The sequence below is a fragment of the Mus caroli genome, unplaced genomic scaffold (genome assembly GCF_978045245.1).
Source record: "Mus caroli unplaced genomic scaffold, Mus_caroli_1 scaffold_7, whole genome shotgun sequence".
Taxonomy (NCBI): domain Eukaryota; kingdom Metazoa; phylum Chordata; class Mammalia; order Rodentia; family Muridae; genus Mus; species Mus caroli.
The window spans coordinates 91,812,596-91,831,350 of NW_028227262.1; the positions used below are offsets into that span (position 1 = coordinate 91,812,596).

At 38.3% G+C, this 18,755-nt stretch overlaps 1 protein-coding gene across 1 annotated transcript; it reads right to left on the bottom strand.

Moving 5' to 3' along the window:
- Positions 1–4,460: 4,460 nt before the first annotated feature.
- Positions 4,461–15,725, bottom strand: LOC110288195 (vomeronasal type-1 receptor 90-like). Its single transcript, XM_085839688.1, has 2 exons — positions 15,710–15,725; positions 4,461–5,832 (listed from the first exon to the last, which is right to left on the bottom strand). Exon 2 carries the CDS (start codon positions 5,778–5,780, stop codon positions 4,869–4,871), a length of 912 nt encoding a protein of 303 aa, XP_085695814.1. The 5' UTR covers positions 5,781–5,832; positions 15,710–15,725; the 3' UTR covers positions 4,461–4,868.
- Between the last annotated feature and the right edge of the window lie 3,030 nt (positions 15,726–18,755).

Genomic DNA, 18,755 nt, shown 5'->3' on the forward strand with positions numbered 1-18,755 from the left:
AACAATGAATTTATGAAATTCCTAGCCAAATGGATGGACCTGGAGGGCATCATCCTGAGTGAGGTAACACAATCACAAAGGAACTCACACAATATGTACTCACTGATAAGTGAATATTAGTCCAAAAACTTAGGATACCCAAGATATAAGATACAATTTGTTAAACACATGAAAATCAAGAAGAATGAAGACCAAAGTGTGGACACTGTGCCCCTTCTTAGAATTGGGAACAAAACATCCATGGAAAGATTTACAGAGATAAAGTTTGGAGCTGTGACGAAAGGATGGACCATCTAAAGACTGCCATATCCAGGGATCCATCCCATAATCAGCTTCCAAACGCTGACACCATTGCATACACTAGCAATATTTTGCTGAAAGGACCCAGATATAGCTGTCTCTTGTGATACAATGCTGGGGCCTCAACAGAGGAATGGATACAGAAAATGTGGTACATTTACACAATGGAGTACTACTCAGCTATTAAAAACAATGGATTTATGAAATTCTCGGGCAAATGGATATATCTGGAGGATATCATCCTGAGTGAGGCAACACAATCACAAAAGAATTCACTGGATATGCACTCACTGATAAGTGGCTATTAGCCCAGAAACCTAGAATACCCAAGATACAACTTCCAAAACATAAAATCAAGAAGGAAGACCAACTCGTGGATACTTCATTCCTCCCTAGAATGGGGAATAAAATATCCATGGAAGGAGTTGCAGAGACAAAGTTTGAAGCTAAGGCAAAAGGATGGACCATCCTGACACTGCCCCACCCAGGGGTCCATCCCATAATCAGCCATGAAACACAGACACTATTGCATACACCAGCAAGATTTTTGCTGAAAGGACCCTGATATAGCTGTCTCCTGTGAGGCTTTGCCAGTGCCTGGCAAATACAGAAGTGAATGCTCACAGTCATCCACTACATCATAGGATGTAACACAGTGCCCCCAATGTAGGAGTTAGAGAAAGTACCCAAGTGCTGAAGTGCTGCAGACTATCCCCTTTTTTGGTCTCATATTTTTGTGGAACTGGTCTCTGTCAGGGGACAAGGAGTCGGCCAATAACAAACAGAAGTGACACATGAGATTGAGTAGAATCTGAATGTAATTTGTCAAATGGAGCATCAAACTTTTTATACAGAAGGAAGTAGGGAAGTTGGGTGACACACAGGCAAGTTACAAAGAGGTTTCTTACACAAAACAGAGGAATGCAAACATGGAAGGACTGGCAGGAACCAACTGGGATAAAGTTCAATGTTAACAACTGGGATCAAAAACAGCTCCATCTAAGATCCACTTAATCTTAGAAGCCAGGGTCAAAGGCTTCTTGCCCAGCTAGTTCCTATTCTAGTCTATTTTATAGTCCACCTTCCCTCTAGGCCATTGTAAATACTTGTGTATGGGCATAACTCAGCTATCTATAGTTCTAAGTTTCTACTCTGGTTCCTTCTTAGATCACAAATTTCCTTCTTCTTAGGCAATGGTAAATTCCTGTTTAGGGCAGTGATTTAGCTATCCATGCCCAAGGTCGGATCAAGGTCTGCCTAGAATCTAACTTAGCTATATGTCAAAAACTCAATCCTTAGGAGCATTTGTAATAAAGCAATATTAAGGGAAAGCACACAGATCTGTTTACCAACTAAACCAAGGACATTGGAGCATTCTTTATACAGGATGCCACAATTCCAGGAGACTAAGTTTCTGCGAACTTTTCACCTCGGGACAGCACCCAGATTTTCGGGGCCTGTCATATTTGTCACTACTGGAGTGGATGTAGCACTGAAGGGGTCTGCAACCCTATAGTTGGAACAACAATATATATGAACTAATCAGTACTCCCAGAACTCATGTCTCTAGCTGCATATGTAACAGAAGATGGCCTAGCTGGCTATCATTGAGAAGAGATGCCCCTTGGTCTAGCAAACTTTATATGTCCCAGTACAGGGGAAAGCCAGGGCCAAGAAGTGGGAGTGAGTGGGTAGGGGAGCAGGGCAGAGGGAGGGTATAGGGGTCTTTTGTGATAGCATTTGAAATGTAAATGAAGAAAATATCTAATAATAAAAAATCCAACTTGAAAAAAAAAAACAAAAACAGAAACAAAATGCATACATCACCAAAAAAAAAAAAAATAGAGGAGGGGCCAAGCAGCACCTTTTATAGTGGGGTGGACTATCTTACAGTTGCAGGGTAGCTGTGGAGAGGAGCATACTTGGCTATTGTCAGGTAACTATGAGAGTGGAATTTGCCAAAATGCCAGAAGCTTGGGGATTAGTCTGTGTGACTGATAGTCACAAAATTATGGAGTTGGGGGCTCTATGGTTTCAGGCATCTATCTCTGGGAACATGGCTCACTGTTCTGTCCCTTGTAGAGTTTTCTACTAGGTCTCTGGAGCAAGCCTCATGCAACCAAAACAGGCTGCCTTTCACAGTCCCACAAACCAAGATGTCCATCAACAGATGAATGAGCAAAGAAGATGTGATGTATTTATATAATAGAACACTACTCAGCCATTTAAGTAATGGCATTTGCAAGTAAAAGGATAGAACAGGGAAACCTCATTCAGAGACATGTAAACAGACCTACAAAAACAAACATGGTATATGTTATTACTTATATGTAAATTTTAACTATTCAGTCATTCATAATCAAGCCATAACCCACATAACCATAAGGTTAGGTATAGAATAAAAGAAGGAGTGGAAGGATGCTGAGCTGACAAACCTATTCCATCTTGAAACTGAAAGAACCTAGTGGGGAAACCCCCACTCAATTCTCAATTCGGTGTGCACCCAAGAATCACGAACAGACGGCCAACTTGATGTAAGAACACGAGGTAGTTTAATGACAGAGCTCCGGGCCGACACATATCTCCCGCAGGAGACAGAGGTGTTGACCACATGGTGGAGCCATAATGGCGGAGCTCCGGGTTGAAACGTATCTCGCACAGGAGACAGTGGTTTCAACCCCGAGGCTTGGAAGCTAGGGACTTTTATAGAAAAGGGGTGGGGCTGGGGGAGGAATTGGCGCGGTTTCACATGATTGGTCCATTTAAACATCAACAGACTGTCAGAAGGACGGGAGATAGGGAGGCACCAGGCCAGTCAGGACATGTAACAACAGGCTTGCCCGGGCATGTCCTGGCCTGTTCTGCTATTTTCTCAGCCCCAGGTTTCAAAGCTCACAAACAACTCTTTGGGCTATTTGACATACATTACATGAATCACAAGTCTGAAGTTTTATTTCCTTTCAAAACCAGCCTCCATAAAATCTTGTCCTGCTAAGGGTATGAGGCTGCTCTGCCATCTATTCCTCCTCTACTAAGGTTGGGTTAGAGAAGAACCAAAGCCCAAGCTTGTAATAAAGTGACATTAGTATAATTACATCAAAACTGGATCCGTGATGGTCTTTTGGCATTCACAAATACTTCCTGGAACAGCATTGCATCTCCCTAAAAAAGGAAAATGGAATAGATAGTTATGAATGGATGGGGGTAGAGGATGAGGCAAGAATATAAAACTGAGAGCAGTAGGGGAAGTGGAAATCCTAATCAGAATATATTATGTGAAAAAGACCTTTTTTTCAATAAAAGAAATACGATGTTGCAATGATAGAGTATGATGGTAAACACTTGTGGTCACAGAGCTGGAGAGACAGAGACAGGAGAAACACTGAGACTATTATCCTGGTACAGATCACAGAGAGAGATGCTCTATCAAGACACCAGATGAATGGCAGATGAAGAACAACAGCCAACATTAACTCCTGCTCTCAATGAGAACATAGACACACATCCCTCCCCTGTGAACAAGCACATACATACATGTATACAGATACACAATAAACACCTTGTAGAAGATGTATGTGTATATAAAAAATGTTTATTTACCATTAATATTTCAACAAGTAGATAAATGAAGTACAGATAAATAGGCACAAGGTATTTTCATAAAAGACCCATTAAATATCTCTGGTAAAAGTGGAAACTTAAAATTCACATTCTTTTTATGGATCCACATGAATTATGATTAGGGGAGAAATAAAGCTACAATAAAATACTTAAACTATTTTTGATGAGTAAACATAAATACAATATGAACTAACCAGGACCGCCAGATTTCCATGAGACTAAACCACCAACCAAAGAAAACACATGGTGGGACTCATGAGTTTAGCTACATAGGTAGCTGAGGAAGGCCTAGTTGGTCATAAATGAAAGAAGACCTTGGTTCTGTGAAGGTTCTATACCCCAGTATAGGGGAATGCCAAGGCCAGGAAGCAGGAGTGAGTGGGTCAGGGAGCAGAGGGCAGGGGAAGGAATAGGGGATTTTCGGGGGGGGGGGGGACTAGGAAAGGGAATAATATTTGAAATGTAAATAAAATATCTAATAAAAAAGAAAAAGGAAAAAGAAAAAAGTGAATATCAATGAGAATCTTCTTTTGAATAACTTCAGCATCAAAGTAATATTTATTATATAAAGTAAAAAGGGAAAGAAAATTCATGTGGAAATATCAACTTATTGTGTACACTTAATTTAAGGACTCTCTACTACTTGACAACAGAAATGTCAAGAGAATGTACATGTGTAATAGCACATATTATATTTAAAATCACGTGAATAATTTTCCTTTGTTACTAAGTGTAAAAATAATCTATATTTTGGAAACAAAATAACTGGTGCTACACAGGATGATTCTTTATAACCAGTGATAAGTCCAGTTCGAGGGGAGCGCCTGCCATCTTCTCACCTCTGTGGGCACAGGGGAATGCACACATGCATGCACTCTAGCATAACACTTATACATATAAATAAGTAATTAATTAATAGGTTTTTAAAGAAGAGTGAAAACATATTTTTAAAAATACATATGGTGGTGTTTTGACTGTAGGTTTTTCAGCATAATGATTATTCTGTTATCAGAACTGAATTGTACCAAAGGAGTAATTGTGGGATAGGCATTCATCAAAAACTTCTGAAGAGTCAGGATGACTGGATCATACCTCCATAACAGGAATGAGGTCGTTGAAATGATGAAGTCCACCCAATACAAAACCACAAAGAAAAATACAAGCAGCAAGGTGGTCTGAGTGGCCCTTTTTTCAGGGGAGGCTCTCAGATGGCTGATGCTATGAAGATGCTTGCATTGCCTCTGATGTCTGGACAAGATAATCACCATGTATGTACTTGTGGTTAGCATGACTCCTATAAGAAATACATCTCTGGAAGTTGTCACTGTTAAAATAAGTCCTCTGATGATGTTGTTCATGGGTAAGAGTGAGCAGTATTTAGTAGCCTTCATCTGTTTGGTCTCACTCACATTGGTATAAGCACCAACAAAGAAGATCTGGTTACTACTGAAGGACAAATTGAAAGACCACATACATAAGAAAGCATATATCATGTATTTTTTTAGTTTGTGTTTAAATTTTGCCAACAATGTAGTACTGGGACAGATTGTGACAGCTTGGAACACACTCAGGAGGCAGGTGGTAGAGATAGAGAGGCCTCTCATCACCCTGCTTATGTAAAAAGTTGCCTTACACTTGATGTTATTCTCAATGTTCAATAACTCAAAAAAGTCTGTAAGCAAAATATCCCCTCCAGTGAGGAACATGATTATATGAACGAAGGTCAGTTGACAGGAGATCAGGTCTGTGGGCTTAGGTCTGTGACCTAGGATTATGTAAATATAGAAACAAACAAGAAACATATTGGCTAGGACTCCAAACCCAGCTTGGAAATAAAGAACATTCTTGATTGAGAACATAAGTGGAGATTGTATTCATCTTAAGAGCTTAGTGGAAGCTTATTTCATATAGCTGAAAAAATAATAGAGCATACATTAAGTTTGAGATACACTGGCTACATAATCATTCTATTTTAAATACTAATTCTTGACTATCATGACTCTTTAATTCTTGATCTTCCAGAATGTACATTATAACCTATGTTCCTGCTACTTCCATGTATCTGCTTTACATATAGAAAAGTATATATAATAATTACTATCACAATCATATCTGTACAGAATACTCAGTGGTTCTGTACTACACCTGAGTCTCATGCCTTAGAAATATGGTCCTATTTATTTAAATGCCTTGTTCTGTAGTTAAAGATTTAATAGTAGTAATAAGTATAGAATGTTAATCATATTCCTTCAAAGGAATAAATGTTATATTAACCTGAAAGTATTCTCCAAAGAAATCCAATATACCAGTTGATTCAGTATCATTTTCTATAATTTTACTATACTCTAGTTTGCAACTATCCATGTTTAATTCATAATTCTAATCCAATCACAGTGATAATTCATGGTAATCCCACTATTTCAATCTGCCAAATACCTTTCTCAATCTATCTGTTTTTATGATCCTTTTTCAAAGAAATCGTATATCCCCAGAATATGAATTTAAAAGATAGATACATTTCATTAGTATAATTTCCATACCCTATGATGATTAATTGTGGTTCTAAGTGGCCCTAGGCCTCTCCTAATTATGTCCCATCCCATGACCTTTAGTGAAACTTCAGATTCAAAGAAAGAGACTGAAATTGTCCCATGCATCCTATCAGACCACCATGGACTAAGGCTGATCTTCAATAACAACATAAATAATGGAAAACCAACATTCACGTGGAAACTGAATAACATTATTCTCAATGATACCTTGTTCAAGGATGGAATAAAGAAAGAAATTAAAGACTTTTTACAGTTTAATGAAAATGAAGCCAAAACTTACCCAAACCTATGGGACACAATGAAAGCATTTCTAAGAGGGAAACTCATAACTCTGAGTGCCTCCAAAAAGAAACTAGAGAGAGCACACACTAGCAGCTTGAAAACACATCTAAAAGCTCTAGAAAAAAAGGAAGAAAATTCAACCAAGAGGAGTAGAAGGCAGGAAATAATCAAACTCAGGGGTGAAATCAACCAAGTGGAAACAAGAAGAGCTACTCAAAGGAATAACCAAACGAGGAGTTGGTTCTTTGAGAAAAACAACGAGATAGATAAACCCTTAGCTAGACTCACTAGAGGGCACAGGGACAACATCCTAATTAACAAAATCAGAAATGAAAAGGGAGACATAACAACAGATCCTGAAGAAATCCAAAACACCATCAGATCCTTCTAGAAAAGGCTATACTCAACAAAACTTGAAAACCAGGACGAAATGGACAAATTTAGGGACAGATCTTTCACTTCCTTAGTTAGAGTCACGCCAAGATATTTTATATTATTTGTGACTATTGAGAAGGGTGTTGTTTCCCTAATTTCTTTCTCAGCCTGTTTATTCTTTGTGTAGAGAAAGGCCATTGACTTTTTTGAGTTAGTTTTGTATCCAGCTACTTCATTGAAGCTGTTTATCAGGTTTAGGAGTTCTCTGGTGGAATTTTTAGGGTCACTTATATATACTATCATATCACCTGCAAAAAGTGATATTTTGACTTCATCTTTTCCAATTTGTATCCTCTTGATCTCCTTTTGTTGTTGAATTGCTCTGGCTAGGACTTCAAGTACAATGTTGAATAAGTATGGAGAAAGTGGACACCCTTGTCTAGTCCCTGATTTTAGAGGGATTGCTTCAAGCTTCTCACCATTTACTTTGTTGTTGGCTACTGGTTTGCTGTAGATTGCTTTTATCATGTTTAGGTATGGGCCTTGGATTCCTGATTTTCCAAGACTTTTAACATGAATGGGTATTGGATCTTGTCGAATGCTTTTTCCGCATATAATGAGATGATCATGTGGTTTTTGTCTTTGAGTTTGTTTATATAATGGATAACGTTGAAGGTTTTCCGTATATTAAACCATCCCTGCATCCCTGGGATGAAACCTACTTGGTCAGGATGGATGATTGTTTTGATGTGTTCTTGGATTCAGTTAGCAAGAATTTTATTGAGGATTTTTGCATGTATATTCATAAGGGAAATTGGTCTGAAGTTCTCTATCTTTGTTGGATCTTACTGTGGTTTAGGTATCAGAGTAATTGTGGCTTCATAGAATGAGTTGGGTAGAGTACCTTCTACTTCAATTTTGTGGAATAGTTTGTGCAGAACTGGAATTAGATCTTCGTTAAAGGTCTGATAGAACTCTGCACTAAACCCATCTGGTCCTGGGCTTTTTTTGACTGGGAGACTATTAATGACTGCTTCTATTTCTTTAGGGGATATGGGACTGTTTAGATCATTAACTTGATCCTGATTTAACTTTGGTACCTGGTATCTGTCTAGAAATTTGTCCATTTCGTCCAGGTTTTCCAGTTTTGTTGAGTATAGCCTTTTGTAGAAGGATCTGATGGTGTTTTGGATTTCTTCAGGATCTGTTGTTATGTCTCCCTTTTCATTTCTGATTTTGTTAATTAGGATGGTGTCCCTGTGCCCTCTAGTGAGTCTAGCTAAGGGTTTATCTATCTTGTTGATTTTCTCAAAGAACCAACTCCGAGTTTGGTTAATTCTTTGAATAGTTTTTCTTGTTTCCACTTGGTTGATTTCACCCCTGAGTTTGATTATTTCCTGCCATCTACTCCTCTTGGTTGAATTTTCTTCTCTTTTTTCTAGAGCTTTTAGATGTGTTGTCAAGCTGCTAGTGTGTGCTTTCTCCATTTTCTTTTTGTAGGCACTCAGAGCTATGAGTTTCCCTCTTAGAAATGCTTTCATTGTGTCCCATAGGTTTGGGTACGTTGTGGCTTTATTTTGGGAAAGGATTTTTACCAATCCTAAATCTTATAGGGGACTAATAGCCAATATATACAAAGAGCTCAAGAACCTGGACTCCAGAAATTCGAATAACCCCATTAAAAATGGGGTACAGAGCTAAACAAAGAATTCTCAACTGAGGAATACCAAATGGCTTAGAAGCACCTGGAAAAAAAATGTTCAACATCCTTAATCATCAGGGAAATGCAAATCAAAACAACCTTAAGATTCCACCTCACACCAGTCAGAATGACAATGGTCAAAATTTCAGGTGCCAGCAGATGCTGGAGAGGATGTGAAGAAAGAGGAACACTCCTCCATTGCTGGTGGGATTGCAAGCTTGTTCAACCACTCTGGAAGTCAGTCTGGAGGTTCCTCAGAAAATTGGACATAATACTGGAAGATCCAGCAATATCTCTCCTAGGTGTATACCCAGAAGAAGTTCCAACTAGAAATAAGAACACATGCTCCACTATGTTCATAGCAGCCTTATTTATAATAGCCAGAAGCTGGAAAGAACCCAGATGTCCCTCAACAGAAGAATGGATACAAAAAATGTGGTACATTTATAAAATGGAGTACTACTCAGCTATTAAAAACAATGGACTTAAGAAATTCTTGGACAAATGGATGTATCTGGAGGATATCATCCTTAGTAGGGTAACCCAGTCACAAAAGAAGTCTTTAGATATGCATTCACTGATAAGTAGATATTAGCCCAGAAACATAGAACACCCAAGATATAATTTGCAAAACACAAGAAAATCAAGAAGAGAGAAGACCAATGGGTGGATACTTCATTCCTCCTTAAAATAGGGAACAAAATACCCATGAAAGGAGTTACAGAGACAAAGATTAGAGCTAAGATGAAAGGATGGACTATCCAGAGACTACCCCTCCCATGGATCCATCCCATAATCAGCCTCCAAACTCAGACACTATTGCATATGCCAGAAAGATTTTGCTGAAGGGACCCTGTTATAGCTGTCTCATATGAGGCTATGCTAGTGCCTGGCAAATACAGAAGTGGATGCTCACAGTCATCTATAAGTTGGAACACAGGGCCCCCAATGGAGAAGCTAGAGAAAGTACCCAAGGAGCTGAAGGGGTCTGCAACCCTATATGTGGAAAAACAATATGAACTAACCAGTACCCCCAGAGCTCTTATCTCTAGCTGCATATGTAGCAGAAGATGGCTTAGTCGGCCATCACTGTGAAGAGAAGCCCCTTGGTATTGCAAACTTTATATGCCCCAGTACAGGGGAATGCTAGGGTCAAGGAGCAGGAGTGGGTGGGTAGGAGAGCAGGGCAGGAGGAAAGTATAGGGAACTTTGAGGATAGCATTTGAAATGTAAATAAAGAAAATATCTAGTAAAAAAAAAAAAGGAAAAAGAAAGAAAGAAAAAAAGCCAACATACACATGGTAGCTGAAGAACACTCTACTCAATGATACCTTGGTCAAGGAAGAAATGAAGAAATTAAAAACTTTGTAGAATTTAATGAAAATGAAACCACAACAACCCAAACTTTTGGTACACAATGAAAGCATTCATAAAAGGAAAACACATAGCTCTGAATGCCACCAAGAAAATAAAACAAAAATAGAGAAAGCATACACAGGCAGCTTGACAGCACACCTAAAAGCTCTAGAACTAAAGGAAGCAAATTCACCCAAGAGGAAATAATCAAACACAGGGCTGAAATCAAGCAAGTGGAAACAAAAGAACTATTCAAAGAATCAACCAAACCAGGAGCTGGTTCTTTGAGAAAATCAACAAGATAGATAAACCCTTAGCCAGACTAGCCAGAGGGAACAAGGACAGTATCAAATTTACAAAATCACAAATGAAGAAGGAGACATAACAACAGAACCTGAGGGAATCCTAATCATCAGATCCTACTACAAAAGGCTATACTCAAGAAAACTTGAAAACCTGGATGAAATGGACAATTTCCTAGACCGATACCAGGTACCAAAGTTAAATCAGGATCAGATTAATGACCTAAGCAGTCCAATACCCTCTAAAGAAATAGAAACAGTCACTAATAGTCTCCAAACTAAAAGAATCCCAGGAACAGATAGGTTTAATGCAGAGTTCTATCAGACCTTCAAAGAAGACCTAATTCCAATTCTCCTCAAAGTATTCCACAATAGAAACAGAAGGTACTCTACCCAATTCATTCTATGAAGCCACAAGTGCTCTGATAACTAAGTCACGCAAAGACCCAACAAACAAAGAGAAATTCAGACCAATTTCCCTTATAAATATCCATGCAAAAATAGTCAATAAAATTCTCGCTAACCGAATCCAAGAACACATCAAAACAATCATCCATCATGATCAAGTAGGCTTCATCCCAGGAATGCAGGGATAGTTTAATATATGGAAATTCATCAACGTAATCCACTACGTAAAAAAACTCAAAGACAAAAACCACATGATCATCTCATTAGATGCTGAGAAAGCATTTGACAAAATCCAACACCCCTTCATGATAAAAGTCTTGCAAAGACCAGGAATTCAAGACCCATCCTAAATATAATAACAGCAATATACAGCAAACCAGTAGCCAACATCAAGCTAAGAAACTGGAAGCAATCCCACTAAAATCAGGGACTAGACAAGGCTACAAGCTCACTCCCTAACTATTCAATATAGTACTTACTTGAAGTCCTAGCCAGAGCAATTAGATAACAAAAGGAGATCAGGGGGGTAGAAATTGGAAAAGACAAAGTCAAAATATCACTATTGGCTGATGATATGAGGGTATATATACATGACCCCAAAAATTCCACCAGCCAACTCCTAAACCAGATATTCAGTTTCAGTGCAGTAATGTCTATAGTGACCAGGATCAATTTATTGAATTAATTTGATTCATTACTTTAACTCAGCTTGTGAGAGAGAAATAAAACACAACTACACTGAAACAAATTTTTATGAGAAAAAGTGTCCAACTATATTGTCAAGTTTATGCATCTATTCCAAATATAAAAATACATGCATGTATGGATGGACGTAATTCAGAAGCTAGTGTCTGAGACTATCCTATAACTTTTAAATGAATATGACACCATAAGACACATTTAATAATTACAATATTTTGCTCCTAAAAAGCTCAATCTAGTAAAGGAATGAGTTCATCCCAATTACCAGAGCCGAAAATCCAATTCTTTCACCAACAGACATTTACAGTAGCTGTAGAGTGGTGTTCTGTTTATAAAAGCTCCAGGATATGGGGTAGTGATTTACCTCAGTGGTCAAGAGCATCTTTTGCTTTTGGAAAAACTCAGGTGTGATTCTCAGCAATGACATTACTGGCTTGTGACTATGTGACTCAGTTTGAAAGGGATACAACCTCTCTCTAACCAGGTACACAGGAGGTGCACAGAAACTATATGTAGGCAAAATAAACATATATATATATATATATATATATATATATATATATATATATATGAAATAACAAAACTAAATAAACCTCCAGGAGAATACTTAATTCCCACCTTAGTCTATAAACCCTAAGAACTATAGTCCAATTCTAATTTTAAGCCTACAAATGGACAAACCATATACATATATTAATTTACTATTAATTATATTCAATAATTTATTAATATAAACACAAGTATTATAATTAATATAAAAGATGATAACATAATAAGGTAAAATATATTAATGTAAAATGGTTTTCTTAGCCCAAACTTATGAACTTCATCCTCTCTACGTCATATCTATTGCTTTGTAAATATATATCACAGACAGAAAATAACGAACCTTCTAATTCATAAATTGGCATTTTTATTTGAGGCTCGCTGGAGCTGAGGTTTGGTGAAAAAAGACCATAGCTCTCATGAGTGAAAACTGTTTTTTTTTAACATGGATATGTACAGAGAAAAACCATCTTTTATTTTAAAAGGAGATTGCAGTTTGGGCGAATTCCATGTTAGTTTAAGTTGCAATATTTAGTTGCAAGTATTAAATCCCAGAGTATATTCATAAACATTTATAATGACAGAGAATCCATCACTATTAAATTGACCCAGACCAAAAGACTAAGCAGTCTACAGCCATGTGTGTGAAGACGCATATAACAGAGGAAGAGAGAGGGAGAGACACAGAGACAGAGACAGAAAGAGAGAAAGAGAGACAAAGACAGACAGAAAGAGAGAGAAAAGAGGGATAGAGAAAAGTAAAAGTGTCTTCATGTACAGCTCTGTACTCTCCCAAGAACAATCACTTCATCTTTTCCTTATCACAATATTTGAATCTGAAAGTTTGTTTTATACACATATAGTGATCTTTGTATTCTGTTTGTGAAGATTTAATAATACAGGAACAAACAAGTATAGTATAACAAAAGTGTCATTTTCATTTGAAGTGTCAACACATTTAGTGAATAATGACCTAAAAGCTGTATGACTGCTCAGAGAGAACATAAATTGTGACTTTCAGGTGACAAGTAAAATTGTTGGCTGATATATAGCCTACTGTCAATGCTTCTTCAGACACGTGGCTATAGACTGCTTAGTCTTTTTGTCTGGGTGAATGTAACAGTGATGGTTTCTCCACTATTACAAATGTTTATGGATATACCTGGGTGTTAGTACTGACAACTAAATATTGCAACTTAAACTAACATGGGAGCCGCCAAAACTGCAATTTTCTTTTAAATAAAATAATAAAATAAATAAATGAAAGCATTTTTAGGAAAGCCCAAAAGTTAAAAAAAAAAACCTAATCTCCAAATTAGTTCTAAAAGCAACAGAAATGTCACTGCAGAGACTGTGGGGAAGCAATCATACCCAGAGCTTCATCACAAGTTAAATGGTGTGAGTTTGGGAAATACATGAGTGTTCACTGTAAATCTCTCTCTCTCTCTCTCTCTCTCTCTCTCTCTCTCTCTCTCTCTCTCTCTCTCTCTCTCTCTCTCTCTGTGTGTGTGTGTGTGTGTGTGTGTGTGTGTTTGCATGTTTGAATGTGTTGTATGCACAAGACAGAAGGAGAAAGAGAAGAGGAAGATGGAGAGAAGGAGGGAAAAGAAAAGGGAGAGAATGAGATTATCATATCCATGAATAGATAACAAGAAGCATATTGTGTTCTGGAGCTGCTAGTGTGAATACATTTATATCACTTGAGTGAAAAACTGAATGTCATATCAAATATGTTCATGAAATAAAATGAGCATGAAGGAAAATGGAAGAATGTCCTCTGTTTTCTGGGTGACATATTTATTTCCACAATGGTCCTTCCCAGAGCACTGGTACAAACTTTTAAGGTAAATTATTCAAAACAAACTGAAAATTCTATAATGCTTACAAACATAAACTCATGCTTCTGAGAACTGCTTTTATAAGATTGAAACTCTGGGCCACAGAGTTCATAATGGTTACTGGCATTATTTTGCTCCATTTTGTTGACTATAATTTATAATTCTACATTCTCAGTTTTCCACTTGGATTTCCTTGGATTTCTGTTTGTGTGTATGAGATGGAGACAGACAGGCATACAGATAGAAAGATAGACAGAAGTTCACACTGACTTCAATCAAACCCATGATTCTCCTGCCTTAACTTTGAAAGTGCTTGGATCATCCTGACACTACTGAACCAGACTGTTAGTATCCTGACAACAGAAATTGGAATGTCCCCCAAAGAACTATTTCTAAATTGGTCCATATCTCCCTGTTCTATTTACCATCCTTTCTCCCCTACCATTGGACAGTGCACTAGAAGATGGGTTGAAATATTTGAGAACCCTTATTAAAGTAGGTTTTGAAAAATCTAAGCCTACAGGCCCCAAATTAAATGCTTCTTTCTATTTAAAAATAAGTGCTGAGATCAAAGGCATGTGCCAACACAACTGCCATTATTTTCCACTTTAATCTCCTATAAACATTAGTTACTGGTATTCCAAGAAAAAAATTGACTTGTGATATTCATTACTAAACTTAAATTACTTAACATTTTGTGTGTGTGTGTGTGAGTGTGTGTGTGTGTGTGTGTGTGTGTGTGTGTGTGTGTGTGTAAGTAGATTTTAAAAAGCAATTGTACTTTGTAACTGTTAGAGGAAACTTAGTGATTTTGATTTTAAATAATTTTATGCTATTAAAGAATTATAAATATATTTCTCACTACTAATTAAAGTCTTACACAATACTATTCAGCTTTAATGCTACAATGTTCAATTTAGAAAAACTGAAATAGGAAAAAGGAATTCATTTTAATAAAATAACTAAAAGTCCTACTGAAAATTACATTTGAAAAAGAATAATTCATTTGAGTAATGAGGTAAGATTTCCAAATATTTTGAGGTGCCTGTAAAGTGTTTACATTATGAGAGATCATTGCAATAGATTAAACAAATCTATGTAAAAAAAAAAAAACTGGAGAAAAGTGTAAAATGGAAAAATACAAAACACAAATCGATTGCATCAATATTATATACTGACCCCTGCAAGAAAATAAATAGTTGTCACTTGGTTTTTACTCCCTAAGACTATTCAGTTTTGTTACAGGGATGGAAAACTAACACAGTTGGCCATACCTAGGTGGAACTATGATCGAGAATTCATAGAGCATTCAGTACAATCTTTTGTCTGATAGGCTCATTTAAATATTGAGATAAAGTTAATTTTTAAATATATGCCAGCATAGATTCATTATAAAAAGTAGTGAGTGTAGTGACATTTTCATTTACTATATAATACTCAATGATCATCTTCAGCCTGTTAGCTTTTCCTGTCTCTATCCATCCTGCTAGGCCCTCTATACTGTCACATATAGTAGAGACCAAACTGAATGTAATCAGTGTTCTTTTATAAATCAATGCACTGTTATCCATATCTGCAAGCATCTCTGATTTACTTATGATACATTATAGCTCAAAAGTAAAATTGTAAGCAGAAAATTCTCTACTCATTTATTAAAGAATCCTCCTTCATTCTACCACCTACTGTCTCACTATAATAAAGAGAAAACAAAGCAAAACCACTCACCATCTGGGCTTCCCAGAACATCCTTGAAGAAGTTGGCCCTCAGAAGTAGTTATATGGGAGAAATGTCACCAGGTCATCTCCCTCCAGACCCATAGTTACACTTCATCTGGAGAAGGCAGTTCTGACCTTAACATTGTTGTAAACTGTAAACATCAAATAGAAAAGTAAACTTCCCTAATTCCAGGAGAACAGTAGTATAGGAACAGATGAGCTCTGTGTTTCCCATGTGTGTGATATTCTCTCATGGCCATATCTATATGCATGTGGATTAACTGGTCCCAGGCCTTGTTAAAAAAAAAAAAAGTAAGACTAAATAGTATCCTATTTAAAAGAAGTAGAATATCAATTTATATTCCCCAAGGAATCCATGCTGCTTCCAAAGCATTCCTGGTGCCCTTCATATGTATATGACAGTGACTGCAGTGTCACAGCTAGAAATTAACAGCTCTTTAAAGAAAATTAGAAAAGTGTCATCTCATTCAAACACACTAAGGTTAAGTGATGTTTAATAGAGAGCACACACACAGGAGATAGTAGCACAGTTATTTTCAGAAGAAATCGGGATGTAGGACTGTAAATATAGCTCAGTTGGCCTAGTGTAGGCCTAGAAAGTGTTGTGGATGTGGGACACCATAAAACAAATCAAACCTTCAAATTATACTCATAGGAGACAGAGATGAATTCCAAATCAATGGCAAACACAAGAACTTCAATAAGATCATAGGGGAAAAAAACTGCCCCAAAGACACGACCATTTTATTTAAGAAGCCCACAGAAGGGGGGGGGAGAAAAAGAAAAAGAAAGAGAAAAAGAAAAAGAAAACAGAAAAGCCAAAGGCACAATCAAAATTTCCATGTATCTTTTTGTTTGTTTGTTTTCTTTTTAACTTTATTTAATCTTTCTTTTACATTAAAATTCAGATTTCATGGCTATCCTAGTCATCCCTCTGACTGTTCACATCCCATACCTCCTCCGTTGTCTCATCCATTCATCCATCCATCCTCACAAGCATGTCCTCTCCCCACCACTTTCTCCACTCCATGGGGTCTCCAGTCTCTTAAGTGTTAGGTGTATCTTCACTGACTGAAACCAGTCCCAGCAGTCCTTTGATGTATATGTGTTGGGGGACCTCATATCAGCAGGTGTATACTGCCTGGTTGGTGGTCCAGTGTATAAGAGATCTTGGGGATCCTGGTTAATTGATACTGACATTCCTCCTACAAGGTTGCCCTTCTCCTCAGCTTCTTCCAGCTTTTCCCTAATTCAACCACAGGGGTCAGCAGCTTCTATCTATTGGTTGGATATAAATATCTGCATCTGACTTTTTCAGCTACTTTTTTGGGTCTTTCAGAGGGGAGTCATGATAGGTTCCTTTTTGTGAGCAGTCCTTAGCATCAGTAATAGTATCAGGCCTTAAGGCCTCCCCTTGAGCTGGATCCCCATATAGTCCTGTCAATAGACCTTCTTTTCCTCAGACTCTTCTCCGTTTTTGTCCCTTCAGTTCTTTCAGACAGGAACAATTATGAGTCAGAGTTTTTGACTGTGGGATGGCAACCCTGTGGAGAGCCGTGCCACGAGCAATCGCCATTATAAGATGGCGCTGGCCTCCGCTGTGACTAACTAGTAAACAAGCCTTGTGCGCAAGTGCGAGAGTGAACTCACTCCTAGTCACTGCCCATTCTCGGGGTGTAATAGTGGGGTGATGGGTGAGCAACGAATCAGGAACTGTCACGCCACATCAGGTGCTGAAACGTCATGGCTGAGCGCTATATAAGGGACTCCATTTTCTGGGGTCGGGGTCTTCCTGAGAAGTAAGCAATAAAGCTTTGCTGCAGAAGATTCCGGGTGTCCTGAGTGTGTTTCTGCTGGCGGGAACAAAAGCTCGGGATACGTGCGCTGAAGACCCGGGAACTACCATCACACCAGCACAAGGGAGATCCCTCATTCGCAGGGCGGAACCAGAACTGCGGGACATTACAGCTCTGCAAGGTAAGTATAGTCTTGAAATTTCTCCAGAGTTATATGCCCTTTTGATTGTTTGCACAGTGATTGCACTTTCCCTTTCGGTTTCGTTTTGCTTCCACCACTGGAACTGCTGACTGGTTCCCAGTCGCGGTCAGGCCTGGACAGCGCCTGGACAGCGACCAGTTTCAGTCGCGGTCAGGACTGGACAGTGGCAGTATGGGAATTTCTCACTCTGTAGTAGTGGCATTAAGGTCGGTCCTGAAGCAGTGTGGCCTAAAAATCGCCACTAAGAGTATAGAGGCATTTGTCAGGGAGATAGACCGTGTGGCACCATGGTATGCTTGCTCAGGTTCATTAACTGTCACTTCTTGGGACAAACTGAAAGGAGATCTAGTTAGGGAACAGCAGAACGGCAAACTTAAAGCAGGGATCATGCCCTTATGGAAATTGGTGAGATCGTGCTTAACAGATGAGGATTGTCAGCAAATGGTAGAAGCGGGGCAGAAGATTTTGGACGAAATTCAAGACAGTCTATCAGAGGCAGAGTGGGGAGAGAGATTGAAAGTTGGAACGAAACAAGGTGCACCGAAAAATATAGGCCTTTCCATGGGCCTAGAGCCCGAGGAAAAGAGATATAAAGGAAAGAATGCCTTGGGTGAGATTAGAAAAAGGGATGGAAAGGGAGAGAAGAAGAGAGAAAGAACTGGAGAGGCACATAAGGAAAGGAGCCTCTAACCGCCATTAGATGAGTTCAAGGCACTAGCTGTCAGTAGCTCAGAATTGGATAAGGAATTTAGCTGCTCTGAGGAGACAGACATAGAGGAAGAAAGATACCAGCTAGATGAAAGACGAGCTAATCAGTCACAGAATAACATAAAGAAAGCAAAAGTAGCTAGAGACAAATGTCAAATCACTATGTGATCTTCAGATCTGCAACCTCTGGGTCCTAGTACACCTCCACCCTATGTGCAGAGGTATCAATAAGACACATTCATTTCAAAAGAGGAACAGAGAAAAGTGCAGCAAGCGTTCCCAGTCTTTGAAGGCGCAGAGGGCAGACGCGTTCACGCCCCAGTGGAGT